General features: G+C 33.3%; 2 protein-coding genes across 5 annotated transcripts in view; one reads left to right on the forward strand and one right to left on the reverse strand.

Annotated features, from left to right (window-relative positions):
• smarca1 (SNF2 related chromatin remodeling ATPase 1) overlaps window positions 1-15,564 on the reverse strand; it is a 72,318-nt gene that overhangs the window by 26,174 nt on the left and 30,580 nt on the right. Inside the window, exons 1-10 of one of the 3 annotated variants that reach the window (XM_005165157.5) lie at window positions 9,473-9,650; window positions 7,244-7,327; window positions 5,402-5,568; window positions 5,215-5,315; window positions 3,284-3,384; window positions 2,786-2,965; window positions 2,509-2,664; window positions 2,215-2,346; window positions 1,451-1,516; window positions 1,250-1,359 (exon numbers count right to left, since the gene is read on the reverse strand). In XM_005165157.5, coding sequence (XP_005165214.1) covers window positions 1,250-1,359; window positions 1,451-1,516; window positions 2,215-2,346; window positions 2,509-2,664; window positions 2,786-2,965; window positions 3,284-3,384; window positions 5,215-5,315; window positions 5,402-5,568; window positions 7,244-7,327; window positions 9,473-9,529 — 1,154 coding nt within the window. In that variant the 5' untranslated portion in view covers window positions 9,530-9,650. Of the gene's footprint in view, window positions 1-1,249; window positions 1,360-1,450; window positions 1,517-2,214; window positions 2,347-2,508; window positions 2,665-2,785; window positions 2,966-3,283; window positions 3,385-5,214; window positions 5,316-5,401; window positions 5,569-7,243; window positions 7,328-9,472; window positions 9,651-15,564 lie in introns of those variants that run through there. The other 2 variants (NM_001099997.1, XM_073950525.1) reach the window with 2 other exon arrangements.
• Window positions 12,549-15,564, forward strand: part of gab3 (GRB2 associated binding protein 3) — a 45,485-nt gene continuing 42,469 nt past the window's right edge. For both annotated transcript variants that reach the window (XM_073952113.1, XM_001337679.10), the window contains exon 1: window positions 12,549-12,666. Coding sequence is in view for 1 of the 2 variants with exons in the window: in XM_001337679.10 (XP_001337715.7) it covers window positions 12,595-12,666 (72 nt within the window). In the remaining variant the exon portion in view is untranslated. The remainder of the gene's footprint in view (window positions 12,667-15,564) is intronic.

Genomic DNA, 15,564 nt, shown 5'->3' on the forward strand with positions numbered 1-15,564 from the left:
AAAGCTGATAACCAATATCAATTGACCTCTATAGTAAAAGAAAAAAACAATTACTATGGAAGTCAATGGGTTTCAGCATTTTTCAAAATATCTCCTCTTGTGTTCAACAGAAAGAAACAAAAAAAGATAAATGAATGATAACAGAATGTTTAGTTTTGGGTAAACTATCTCTTTAATTCAGGCATAGGCCTTCACTAAATGAGGTAATTAAGCAGCTTTTATTAAAATGACAGCAGAATAATAAACTCACAACAGTTTGACAAATATTGCAGTTGTTGGACAACATTGTGTACTTTTGAGGCTTTTTTAGGCAATAATGTAGTTGTTTAGACTGCATCTATAAGGAAAGTGCAGTTTTTTTATATTTATAATTTATAATCACCCTGTCATTGAGCAGAGCAAAGACGGTTGAGGTTGTCCATCCACAAAATGGTGATTTTTCCTTATCGCAAACACAAGCGTAATCTGGTAGTGTTGCGTTGCTTTGGCTTTTTCATGGTTAATTATTGTGTTGATTGCAACAGAGACAAACTGGGAAATGTCTCTAGACTGATCGCATTTTATGTGGTTCAACCTTTTAATTTTAAAATGTGAGCAAAATCAACTGTTTTGTCATCATGAGATATTACACTTCAAATACTATCTCTAAAGTGAAATTGGTTAATTAGTAACAGTTTCTGCTCTTCTGGCGTCAGCTGGAGGGCACATATCCATTATACAGTGAATTTATATATATATATATATATATATATATATATATATATATATATATATATATATATATATATATATATATATATATTTATTTATTTATTTATTTATTTATTTTATATATATATATATATATATATATATATATATATATATATATATATATATATATATAAATAAATATATATATATATATATATATATATATATATATATATATATATATATATATATATATATATTTTTTTTTTTTTTTTTTTTTTTTTTTTTTTTTTTTTAATAATATTATGTCATAAAACTGCATGGTTCTTTCCCTTCTTAGAGACAATTGATTACACATTCTTAAACTTCTTAAATTCTTCTTAAACTCCAACTAGTTCTTTGGGTTGGTCTGTGGTTTATAATGCTTCAACTAAGACTTTTTCCAACAACCACATGGAAAAGAATTAATAGATGTATATACTCATTTAGCAGACACTAATGCGTTCTATTAAACAATTCTTGCTTTTTTTTAAAAGGAAGTTGTTTGCAATCTTACCATTCCCTTTGCATTTTACTGAGCCCCAGGTAAATCTTCACCTCTTTCTTGGGAGGAAGACTCTTCTCCACCTCTGCTTTGATACGGCGCAGCAGGAATGGACGCAGAACCTGAAAACAACCACTCGATAGCTTGAGGGTCCCAATCATCATCAGAAAAAAACACTTCAATGTTGAACAACACTAATCCAGACAGACTCACAGCATGAAGTCTTTCAACCAGCTTCTGGTCACCCAGGCAGTTTGTGTCAAACCATGAATCAAAATCCTGAAATTTTAGAAACGCACAAAGACATGCATTTTAATAATGGTACATTAACTACTGTATATTGTTCAAATTGAGTTATGATTATAACTGTGCCTCTTAGGCTTATTTCTGTGTATAAAATTCTGTTTAAACATTTTGAGTCAGTTACGACACTTTTGAAAGAAGTCTTTTATGCTCATCAAGGTTACATTTATTTGATCATAAATGCAGTAATATTATGAAATCTTATTTCAATTTATAATGAATGTTTTCTGTCATTCAGTGCTGAAATTTCAGCTACCATTACTCCAGCCTTCAGTGTAAGATGATTCTTTAAAAATCATTTTAATATGCTAATGCTTGTTGCTCCAGAAAATTACTTACATTTTATATAATATTTTTCTTAAATTTTTTGTTTTGAAAAACATCCATGTGTCTCAAATAAGAGTGTGTGTACAAAAAAAAAAGAGGAAAATATCCACAATCAAACGAACGCTCAAATAAACAAAATTCAACTAAACAAGCAAGACATTTCTTTCCTATCGCAGTGCTAATTTGTTTATAAACTTTTAAGGAGTATCTTATATAAGTTTATAATCTGTTATATAAGATGAAGACTTCTCTAAATACACAACACATTTGGACATGCAACGATGACAGCAAAATAACATGTGGGAGGAGATTAAACAGGATGCAATTCTTTAAAAAGTATGACTCACACTGGCAGAGTTGAACACATCAGGCAGCAGGAAGTTCAAAAGCGACCAGAGCTCGTGTAGATTATTTTGCAGTGGGGTCCCAGTCAACAACAGACGATTGGTCGTCTTAAACTCACGCGCGATCTCTGACAACTGCGAGCCGAGATAAAAGAGAAAAAGACAGCAGGAGAGAGAAAGAGAGGAACATGCCTCTGAAGTATTTTCCTCTTAAATCATCTAAGAAGTGTTATGAGACACATTTCTCAGCTTTTTAGTTAATTGGATCTCATCAGTCATTCATCCGAGTTCAAATACCTTTGATTTCTCATTCTTGATGCGATGAGCCTCGTCGATAACCAGGTAGCGCCAGTTAAACTTCTTAAACACAGATTTCTCCCGAATCACCATCTCATATGAGGTAACGCATACATCCCATTCACCAGGCATCATCACATCACGTATGAACGCGGCCTAAAACACACACACATACTAATTACGACTGGTTCATTATTACACAAGCATTTTTAAAGGCCTACAGGTAGGATGAAAGTGGGTAGAAAAGGAAGGGCACTGAGAATGTGAGCAGCCTTACTCTTTCATCTTTATTCCCGATGAGACAGACGGCCTTCAAGGTGGGCACCCACCGTTTAAATTCATTCATCCAGTTATGCAGAGTAGATTTGGGCACTAGGACCATGTGAGGGCCTGGAATGTTCCTGTAGTGCTTCAGGTAGCCTAGCAACGCGATTGTCTGCAGGGTCTTACCCAGACCCTGAACCAATCAGAACACACAAATCCAGTGAGTCAGTCTATGACATCAAGACAGAGCCAGAAAAATCAGTCTCGCTAAAGCCTTTGAAAATATGCCGGAGCCGTCTCTTCATTGTCAAGAGTCTGTGTGGTTCAACAGTGACGCACATTCATACGTTTATTTCTAAAAACTGTAGGCGTCCAAGTGATAAATCACATAAATATTTTTTAAAGTACAAATACCATCATGAACAATCTGCTGTATTTCTATAGCTGCTGTATTTACTTTTATTTTAAAGCATTAAATATGAATACATTGGGGGGGGGGGGGGGGGGTTACCATCTCATCAGCCAGGATGCCGTTGATGCCATTCTCATACAGAGAAATCATCCAATTCAGACCTCTGATCTGGTAATCTCTCAGTGTTCCATTCTTAATGTCTGTCAATAAGAAAAATAATCAACTGAAAAATCGAAAACTGAAAAAAATTAATCAATAATTAGTGCAATAAGCAATATTACTCATTACTAATAACAATAAAACACATCTCTTGTACATGTCTGCTGTTTTGGAAAGCTTGTTGAATCTGCTGTCATCGTGTGCATTATTGCAAATGCAGAGTAAACTCGAAAACTGCTGCTTCCACACATACAGAATTGCAAATAGGTTATCAAGTAAAAGAGAACAAGCCAGAAAATCCCACAGAAAACAAGCCAGAAAAATAACAATGACGAATGGCTTTGCATGTGCTTGTTGAGTTTAAAAACAATCATTACTTTTGCAGTCCCATTTGGGGCTGTTAGTGATGCAGACATTCTTTAAACTTCAACTTTAAGTCTATCATTGTTATCAGTTGTACAATATTTAAGAATAAGAAGAATCAAGATTGTTTTTATGCTATTACAATTTTCAGTGATAAAATATTTTAGATCTAACAACTAGAAACATTTATATATGTTGTTGCTAAGGTAAAAACAAATGTAAATAATGAAGATACTTAATATTTGATATTTAATTTCCTGCAATTGTCATGCTGTCCTCACATTTCCAAATTTTTCTAATACAGTGTGAATCTGTGTCCTTTAAAAAAAACTATTCAGATTTTTTCTTATTTTAAAGCCTGTTTTGCCTTCATTTAATAATAATAATAAAAATGATTATAATAATAATGCTAATAATAATAATAATAATAAGCTTTATTTTTATATAGCGCCCTTAAATGTAGCATCTCAAGGCACTTTACAGACAAAATGTGCAGCAGAATGAAAACAAAATGTGATAAGAAAAAAATAATTAAAAACACATATAATAACAAAAATAGTAATAGATCTAAAAATCATATAAAAGTCTAATAAAATCAAATAAAAGCTCCCCTCAAAAAAATAAGTATTTAAAATATCTGACAGCATGTCAAAGTGCCCTGGAAGTTTAACTTGTATGAGAACCACTGGTTTATAGAACTTTACTTAAATAGTCCCAAACCTGTATGCTGTTTTTTTCTTCTGTGAAATACAAAATGATAGACCCTTTTCACATTTCCGGGTTTCTCAGTAGCAGAAGACGTCATAGTTGGGTAAACTTAGAGCGCAATTACTGGGAGAGTACAACCAATATTTTTTTACAATCCTATTTGCTGAATAAATTTTTTAAAATGCTGTGGTGGTGTTATCAAAACTTTCAGAAAAAGGACAAAAATAGTGTGAGCTTGATAACTGAAACCAGAGAAAAGAATAACGTCAGATTTACTCTCAGCTCCCTATACGCTGCATTAGAATCACCTGCATAAGTAGTAATTCATCGTTTGTAATTTTACGCAAAGGTGATAATACATTCATAAATGCATTTAAATGTTCATACATTTTTTTTAAATCTAAATATTAAAAACTTTCAAGGATTTAAGATTATGATGACTGTTAAACACGTCATAACAGGTTTGTGAAAAGGGTCTATATTTGCATAAAAGTCATCAGCATGAGGAACAGGGCAAAATTCATTATTTAAAAGTGACAATTAAATCTTCAGATGTCAATTAAATCAAATGTCATGAATTGTAGGCTGTCTCATAAGTGAATGTCATGTCATTAACATTGCAGTATTTTTTGTGTTCCATTGGAAAAAAAAATCAGCAAATGGGTTTCTAATGACATGAGGATGAGTAAATAATGACAGGCTCTTTTTAAAATAACCAATGAATTATTAATCTACCACTGTTAATTACTATTTGTGTAAACAGAAACAGATGGACTGCTCATAAAAACAGTGATTCATACATGAGGGTGACTCCTCAAAACGAACAAGAACATTATCTGCCTTCCTGCTCTCAGATAGGAGCTCCTCGTCCTCCTCCTGCTCTGTTCGACGATGCCGGTTACTGAAACACACATCCAGAAATGAATAAGGCCAAATCATTATGATGACACATCTGTCTCTCTCTGTGTGTGTATGTGTGTGACTCACTCTCCAACTGAAAGGAGGTTCTGCTTCTCATCCTGTTTGATTCGGGGTCTCCCCATTTTCACCTTCAGAGGTGACGTGGGGGACTTCTGACTGGCAGGCTGAATGAAATGAGCGAACAGTTCAGTCTGCTTCAGCAGGAACTCAAATCTGTTCGCACGGTCAGTTTTCTACAGACAAAAACAAAGAGGAAGACTTTTGAGTTAAATCGGACGTGCAAAAGATCACTTCAAACTTAATTTAACTTCACCGTGTTTGGTCAAATACAGTAAATATACATGGTGCTTCAGAGGGAAAAAATATAATAAAAAAGTAAATAAATAATTTATAAATTATATTATAATTTTATAAGATTATTGTGTATATTATATTATATAATATAATGTGATTATTTATCACTTGTATCTAATCAAAGTCCTTGAGAGGCAATTTTAACAGCATGCCAGGATGTACAGTTATAAATAATACACTGTTATAAATAAATATACAAATTAACTACATACAATTAAATGTTAGGTTAAAATCTACTGAAAAGACTTATCAAATTCTTTCAAAACATTAACAGCCATAAACTGCAAAAACTGTGAAACCTAAAAAAATTACCTCTCAAGCATAAAAATGTTAAATAAAATAAAAAATCTTATTAAAGCATATCACTATTTTTTTGTTTAGTAACAGAGAAATTGTACATGAATAAAACCTCTTTTTTTTCAACCATCATATTAGGTAGGGACTCTCCCGACGGCTTTAACCACCCCCTTGAAGTCAAGTTAATTTTATTTTCTATATAGCGCCAAACACAACTTCTTTTAATGAACAAGCTAAATATCGGTATAGTATCTTATTTACACAACGGCATGTCATTTTTGTCTCTACATGGTCACGTGTTTACAAATTTCTGCTCTCTGAATTATGGCTGGTGGAGATTTACACAGCCACTTTCTGCTGTATGGGAATGAGAGTGCCACATCTGACAGGTGAATTGTTTTGAATGAATCTTTTGCATTACTTGAGATCAGTGAGTCCTCTCAGGGTGTGATTCGTTCATTTGTGTATGCGCACATTAGTGCAGATGGAGGCAGATATTAGTTCCTTTTTTAATTCTTCTATCAGGTTTGAGTCGTTCTTTCATCATGTGAAAGACAGAAGCCAATTATATGCATTTAGAGCTGAAATAAGATTTGATCCAATCATTTCTCGCGATCTCAGGTTTAAGTCATCTATCTTTACATGCTGTCACGTGACGAACAAACGACTCAAAAACCAGAAGACTCGAAAGGTGAACTATTCCTGGTTCTATTTAGCTCAGACTGTGTGCTTTGGTTAAGCTTGAAGATAAAAAGATATAAAAACAAATGTTTTTACCTTGTATGGTTGTACAGTTTAAACAGTTGATCAATTATTTACTGCTGTCATTAAAAGAAACAAATTAACACCATGACTCCTAGTGTTTGTGTCGGTGTCAGTCTGAATAGCCATGCCACATCGCACCCCCAATACCCCACCCCAAAACTGTAAACCTGGGGAAACACTGCACATTGTACCAGAATAAGACAAAGGCTCTCTTCTATCTGTCGTCTGTGAATATAGTACTACGTATAGTAGTGTTCAAAAGTATTCATATAGAAATGCAACAAGCATTTCTGAATTCAATGTTTGTATGAAATACTACAGAAAAATCCTTCATCTTTTTAGTTTCACCTCCACCTCTTGCTGGTCTAAAAGAGCTGGTGCTGTTAACCTCACTCCCACCTGTGGTTACTACTGACTAACAGCTCAGTGTATTTAAAATACATTATCTGTTAACTATTAACAGTGTAAATTGAAAACGTAATGAAGACTCACTCTTTTTTCCTCATACTCAGGGTCAGCCAGGCTCTCCTTCACCACTGCTTTAGGAGGAGGACCCAGGAGAAATGGCGGATCCTCCTAAAAACATATATAAAAAACATATATCAGATATAAACACAAATGAGCTTTTGATTATTACTAAATTGGATGAGCAAGTGTTGAATTACTGTTTGGATTGGGCATCATTCTAGTACAACAGCAAAATGAATAGTTAATATATAAAAGTCAAATGCTACAATAATGTATTGTATTGAAGTACGCCCTTAATCTTAAGCAGTGCACGCTTTTTGTTGTTGTTCATTTGCAACATTAATTTCTTAGTCTTCAATTTTCAAGTTCTTTTCAATTATATGATGTTGTAAAATTACCCCAAAGTTTTTTTTTTTAACAAGTGAAAGCAACGATGCTTTACAACAGGTTATAATGGTAACCATGGATACAACTATTATTGTTTCTACTGTTTCAGTCGAACAGTTGCAGCTCATCCAGAATGCTGCGGCCAGGATTCTGACCAGAACCAGAAAATCATCACACATCACATCTGTCCTCAGATCTTTACACAGTCTCCCAGTTACATTCAGAATAGCTTTTAAAGTATGATTATTTATGTATTAATCACTAAATGGCCTGGGACCTCAGTACATTACAGATATGCTCACTGAATGCAAACTGAACAGATCACTCAGATCTTTAGGATCATATAAACTAGAAACTCAGTTCAGTTCATTCAAAGCAGGGTGAATTGGCCTACAGGTGCTACAACCCCCCCACCCCCCGCTGCTGGAATCAGCTTCTAGAAATGATCAGATGTGCTCCAACAGTAGGCACATTCAAATCAAGACTGAAAACACATCTGTTTAGCTGTGCCTTTACTGAATTATGTTACGTCCGAGAGATCATCATCACACTATTGTCTTTTTTATCTTTTTCATTCTTTTAAAACCTGTTTTAACACATTTTAATCTGTTTTTATTCTATCTTATTCTTGTCTCTTTTATTCCTGTTTCTGTAAAGCACTTTAATTTACCACTGTGTATGAAATGTGCTATATAAATAAACCTGCCTTGCCGTACTTTAGAATACATTATTATAGTATCCTGTTTATTGATATCACTATTATTATATGCCAGTAGTGGCTAATATGGACAATATATAAGAGCAATATTATTCTAACAACAATAACGTAGTAATAATGACATCTTAGCACAAGCTTTGGTTGCTTATTTGTAAGGCTGTAAGAAATGTGTTATAAATTATAATCAATGTATTTTTATGACAACAGAGAAACTATACAACTTAACTGTGTTTAGGCATGGGACAATAACCATTTTCAAGGTATACCGCGGTTTTGGAAAATGTTCTGCTATACTGTTCCTATGACATATGTAAATTTTTAGGTTTTGTTTTTAGTTTTTTTATGACACCAGCATCTCCAGAAGAAAATACATCTAAAGATGCCATTTTAATATGTAAACGAATCAGTTTTTGAAACAAATAACGATAGCAGAAGTCAATGATTCATCTGTATAATTTAGCCTGTCATGTTTACTGTCCCACAATATTTTAAGTTTCCTAAAAGTAAAATATAAGTTGTAGTTATTTACACAGATATTTAAAAGGAATATATTTTAGAGCAGTAATCACAATGCCATAAAACTGATGTTTTTATCCGAGGTTATCATACGGTCAGAATCTTATACATGCCTAACTCTGTTATGTAAATGCAAACACAAGTGTGTAAGCCAAGCCATGTGACATAACATAAAAAGTTAGAGCTCAGTCTTATAACTGTTTAACGTTATAGTAACAAAAGATAAACAACACTCAGTGACGCTCGATTATCTGAGCTCAAATAAAGGCAGCATGACATCAGAGTCGTGTCAGATCACTGTGTGCGTGTGTGTACGAGTGTTTGTTTACATAGACCGCGTCTGCATGTAGTTGCTAATGTGAATCATACAGATTTATTTGCGCTCCGTCTGCAAGAAGTGTGGCGCAACTCTGCCCCGACCGCAAACGGAGCGCATGCAAATCTGTCAAAGACACACAGAAACACGCTGCTGTACACACAGTAATAAACATTTAGAGCTGTGCAGATGTGAACTCCGCCTTCCCGCCATGTTCCGCTCGCCGCAAACGCAGATCAACTGTAAACTTCTGCATCCTGTTTTTCGTGTCCGTCTGCAAACACATTATGCACTTCTCTTTTTTCTCTTTCTTTACCTCTTCCGCCTCCGCGTGCGCCTCCCGAGAAGTAGACGGTAGCTCTTCGTCCGACATGTTTGTCAATGTAGGAAGGTTTTCATGAGTTATTGGTGAACAGATAGTAAGTTATAAAGAATAATTTTGGCATATGCGTCATGACAGGACCATAGTCACGGCGCGCGCACACGCCCCTTTCAGAGCTTCATACTAAATCTCGCGAGATTGGAAAGGTCCCATGCCTATTTCTGAGCTGTTTGTTGAATCTCGCGATATTATGAAACGCTCAAAATTGGTAGACGTCGAACTGTAACCATATGCATAAAATTGTTGAATTTTGGACGACTAACTTACGTGTAAAAATTTACTGGGAAACAAAGCACAAAGATCAAGTATGTCTTTTATTAATACCGCATTTCAAACTAAATACTATGATGTTATAAGGTGACTGAATTACTGAGAATAGAATGTGGATGGACATAATTACAATTTCTCGTTTGTAAAATATCTGTACTAAACACTCTGAAATTGCAAAGTAACCAGATTCCTGAAAGAGAAAATTTGATAACACTTTGTACTAACTACACACTCTGAATCATCTATTAAGCACTAGCAAATAGTGAATTCATTATCTGGTAAGCAAGCATTAACTGCATTAATAGACGTTAGTAAGCAGTTTATAATCCCAGCTACAAGTGCTGTATTCTTGACTTATAAGCACATGTATAATGTGCTTATTAATTGTATTTTCATACTTTAACTATTTTATTACTTTTTTCTTATTATTTTATTATCTTGTTTTATTAATTATTTTCATTACTAAATTAAGTATTGCATTATTTACAAATCAGTTATTTGAGAGTAGTTGGTTAATAAACTTTTCAAATTAACATTTAGCCTATATATTTTATTATTCAGACATATATTAATAGTTGATTTGTATTTTAGTAAATGCTTTAACTTAACTTCTTCTAGTTTTGTGACCTAATCTAAAGTGAGGACTAATTATAAACCCTTTATAAATAACAATTAAATGCTCATTTATATTCTAAACAGGAAAAAAGAAAATACACAACTTTATTAATTTCTATTCATTTGAAGTTACACAAATGAAACTTTTAAATGAAAAATAAATCTTTGCAATGTTAACTAAAATAAAATTACCGTACGGATTAGACATCACTAAATAAGACTGAAATGTTGTCTCATAATATATTGTTAAATTATCATATTGCTGTTTTTCTGTCCAATTTTATGATGTATTTTGACACTCCTTTTAGTGAACAATGTTTAAACTTTACAGTAAATTAATTTTTAAGGCAAGATTAAAAAGATGTATTATTTATTTGATATTGAGACTCTAATTGTCTTTAAGACAATTGTAATTTTATTAAATTAATTGTAATTTTAATAAGGGATTTATAAATCATAAATAGTCCTCACTTTAGATTAGGTCACAAAACCGGATAAACTATACAAACTAGCCATTACTATATGCCTAAATAAGAATACATAACTGTTCGTTTGAATAGTTTATTAAACATTAACTCATTCTGAATGATGAAAAAACAACTACTCTTAAATACAAATGATTTGTACATAATGTGATACATAATTTTGTCATGAAAAATAAACCAGTAACATAGTATGAAAGTACAATTATTAAGCACATTATAAATGTGCTTGTAAGTCAAGAATACAGCATTTGTATCTGCAGTTATAAATTGCTTACTAACGTCTATTAATGCAGAGGTTATGCTTGACAAATAACAAATTCACTATTTGCTAAAAGATGATTTATAGTGTGTAGTTATTAGTTACCGAAAATTGAGAAGTTTCCACATTCAGTGGTCAAAATACAACATATAGTCTTTCATGTTATTATCCTTAAATAAAAACAAACGAGAAATGTTGTTTTTTATTTTTTCCATATACTAGTTCCATATACTAATATTATTTTTTATAACTTTATTCCACCAGAAAACTTTTTGTGGTTTAAAAAAACGCCTTAAGACTCTAGAAATTAAAACATTCATATTGTGATGTCTAAAATACATATAAATATGCTTGAAAATATTTAATGCAGAACAAAAAATTTCTGCATTTTTGTGTACCCAAGTACTTTACAGTACTTTAAAAATACTCAAAAATGTATCTGTCAAGGTTTTCAAACAATTATATTTGATTTACCAAAGTCACAAAAGTGCCAATTTCACATTCATCACATCCATAACAAAGCATAAATGCAAAAATGAAAAATAAAATCAATAATTTGTGCATGAGAAAATGTTTACAAAATGATATTCTTCTGAACCCATGGTTAGTTGTTTTAAAAAATATAAACAGCTGTTTCAATATAATCCTAACAAAAACTTTCTTTGTGAATTTATGTTTGGAATTTTTACAGCAAATTTCACATCCATAACGCTGGAATTGCTCATATATAGAAAGGTGGCAGCGATAAAAAAAAACAGATGTAGATATCATTCACTAGATGGCAGACATACACCACACTCCAGCATTTCCCCATGCAGCACAACCTGCTACAACCCACACTGTGCAGCGGTATTTGTACCTGGAGAATATCTGTTGGACCGATTGTGGAGACACACATCTTGGAAGGGGAGATGAGGGGTGTTTAACAAAAATAATTAATTATTTTTTAGATAATATTTAATTACTTCATCCCTCCCACCCTTTTTCTTTCTCCGAGGCTTCAATGACAGATGGCCTAATAAACCAGTTAAAATTCCCCTCAGCCTTTTTCAAACTGACCTTGGGTTTTCACACACACACACATACACACATACATACAAACACAAGGTCATGTGCTGGTTTGTTACAAGATACTAGAGGGAGGAACATCTTTTCTTCCTCCACCCAGAATACACAGACAGTTCACTTGTACATACATGTCCTTTCACATACAAATACAAAAACACACAAGCTCTCTCCTCCCACCCTGTTTGTTCCTCCTCTCTCTCTCTTACACACACAAACACACTCTCACTCTGGTCGATGCTGTGAGTTCCTCCTCTCCGTGTTTGGGGAGGGGGTGGTGGGGTGTTGAGCACAGGATTCTCTCTGCTTTGCTCTCAGTCTGCAATCAGCAACGGACACACACGCACACAGACGCAGCAGCTATGAGCGCAGGCGATGTGGTGTGCACAGGATGGCTCATAAAATCCCCTCCGGAGAAGAAGCTAAAGAGATTTGTGAGTACTGTGTGTCTGGGTGTGATGTATTGAGCATTCGAAGCTGGTACTGCAGTGTGATGATCCGCTGTCAGTTCATGATCTTGTGCTTTTATAACACAGGATGTCTTTGCTGTGTTTCCCTGTGCTGTGTGGTTTAATGTGACTTGCATTTGAATACACACTACACATGCTCAACTAAGCGCTCTACTGCTCTGCCAGTCATTTTCAGTGCTGGATATTGTTTGACTGTGCTGTGCAAGGCTGCAGTTTCATTCCTGGACTTTGTTATGTGATGCTTTGCACATGCTAATTCGCAGCTGTGTTTGTGCAGCATTTGGGTGTCTTTCTTGCACGTGGTTGTGCTGCTTTGCATTGCCTTTTGCCTGTGTCAAATTCAGTGTGTGCTTTGTGACAAGGCAGTTTACCTGTGCTGTGACTCTAATACTGGCATTTAAAATGGCATAATTCTTTTATGGAATCTGATTTTGCAGTTTACTATAGTATATAAGTGACATGGGATTGTGCTTTGTCATGTAACTGCAGTCTCTTTGTTATTTGTCGATTGCAGAAATGCAGAGCGTACACTTTGTTGTCCTGTGCCTTTCCCCTGTTTGATCTAGCCTCCTCTCTTTTAGCATGTATCTGCAATCTGTTTAGCTGTTTGCTGTACTTAAATGTGCAATGTGAGTACATTTTACTATGATCTTTCATATCACCGCATTTACTTACAACAATTCTCAATCAAAGCTTGATGTTAAATTCAAAAATATGACCAGAGGAAGTGCAAGTATGATATCGAAATAAAAGTGAAATTTAGACGTAGAAGGAAATGAAATAGGATTTTCGGTTTCAACACACTCAAGCTATGTTTTTTGATAACAACTTTACACTATGTTTACAGTGCACAATGTGCAGTTTACCTGTCCTGTTGCGTGCTTCTGAGATTTTGTTCGCTTTGTTGTGATAATATTTCCCACTTCCCAGAATCTGAAATACAGTATAGCAGAGTTTAAAACAGGAACTGTTCAGATAAAGCTGGAACTGTTTAAAGCAGTGGTCACACTTTATTTTGATGGTTTGTTGAATTTAAGTTACATTGCATCTACATGCCAACTAATCCTCATTAGATTATAAATAGACTAATGTTGGGGTTACGGTGGCTAGTTAGTCGACATGTACTTGCAAAGTTACTTATAGTCAGTTAAATGTCTGTTGAAGGAGCAGTATCAACAGATATTAAACAGACAGTCTACTAATACTCAACTGGACCATTAAAATAAAGTGTTACCACAGCAAAACACAGTAAAACACAGTTGGACTGTTTCTGACCTCAGTTTTGTTGTAAACAGGAGTAGATCTTCATGGTAATCACAACTAAACACACTACTGTATTAACAGTGTAAAGCCCCTCTGACACTAAGAACCGTAACTATAAATACAACTATATTAGCATTCACATCAAGAGAAGATAAAGCTCTGTTTATTATAAGCATTGCAGTTGTGTCATCATTCACTATAAACCCTTAAGCTCTTTAAAGTTGGGTGTATTCTGATTGGCTGTCATTATTTTTACAGTTCACCAGCAAAAATCGTCCAGAAAGTGATTATTATAATAAAGGCTTGCCCAAGCAACATTACTACAACTACATTAAGTTTTAATAATTGTTGTTGTTCTATGAGGATATAGAGAAGTACATATAACACTAATAAGGATACAGGCTTGCTCTGGTGGAATCACTTTCAATATGATTTTTTTCAAGCTCAAGCTCTGACAGTCAAATTCAGATCCATACTGCTTTAAAGAAACATTTCTTTATTTAGTTTGTTGGATTAACAACTAATGTTACAATTTTTGGTGTGGACAGACCTTGACTGACCTGCCTAGTCTCACAGAATTAGAATGATTATTAAAACTTTATAGTTATAGTCATTATCCTTGGTGTGAACAGCTCTTAAAATTGCGAAATTAAGCACTGAATCATTAGTCTCATCACATCACAGTCTCATGCAGATATATTTGAAAATAACATGCACAGAACAAGACTTTGAGTGAGTCAGTTTACCAAGAATTGGACATTATAATGAACTATGATCTTAAAGTAATGTTTTTGAGCATAAACCTTTATTTTTACTTCAAACAGGCTGGCTGACTTTTTTCTTTCTGTATTGAAATCCAATCCAATGCTGTTGTTCTTTATATATTACTTTTGTTACTTTGTATTGCTGTTATAGTTTTGCTTTTTCTTTTGTGAGGCAAAACAATATCTTTCTTATGAACAAAACCATGAAACCATAAAGACTTTAAGAAAATAATAATAATAATAATAAATGTGCATTGCACACAAGTATTTGATACACCACCGGTCAAAAAAATTGGGGTCAATGTTTTATTTTTTATTTTTAATCATTCGGTTCATTAAGGTGGCATTTATTAAATGTAAAAAAAAATAATAATAATTGTTAAAAAAATAAAAAAATTGTAAAAAATGTATTACAATTTTAAACAACTACGTTCTAATTGTACATATTATTACTCCAGTCATTATTGCTTTTATCACTATTACCATTATTAATAATTAAAAATTATTATATATATTTATTCTAATAAATAAATTAATAATAATAAAAGTAATAATAATTAATATTAGAGTGATTTCTGATCATGTGACTGAAGATTGAAGTAATAAAGCTGAAAATTCATAAATTTTGGTAGCCAGTAATACTGTAAAATTTACTATTTCACTGTAAATTAACAGTTACAACTGTGCTGATAAACTACAGTACAATTGTAATTGTTCATTTACAGTGCACTTTTACAGTAATTTTTACAGTATTACTGGCAAAATTTACAAGGGCACTGTCAATTCAAAATTACAATTGTGCTGTTAAACTACACTTTCTTCTAAAATTCACAGC

Source organism: Danio rerio, chromosome 5 (assembly GCF_049306965.1).
Source record: "Danio rerio strain Tuebingen ecotype United States chromosome 5, GRCz12tu, whole genome shotgun sequence".
In the NCBI taxonomy this organism is placed as follows: Eukaryota; Metazoa; Chordata; class Actinopteri; order Cypriniformes; family Danionidae; genus Danio; species Danio rerio.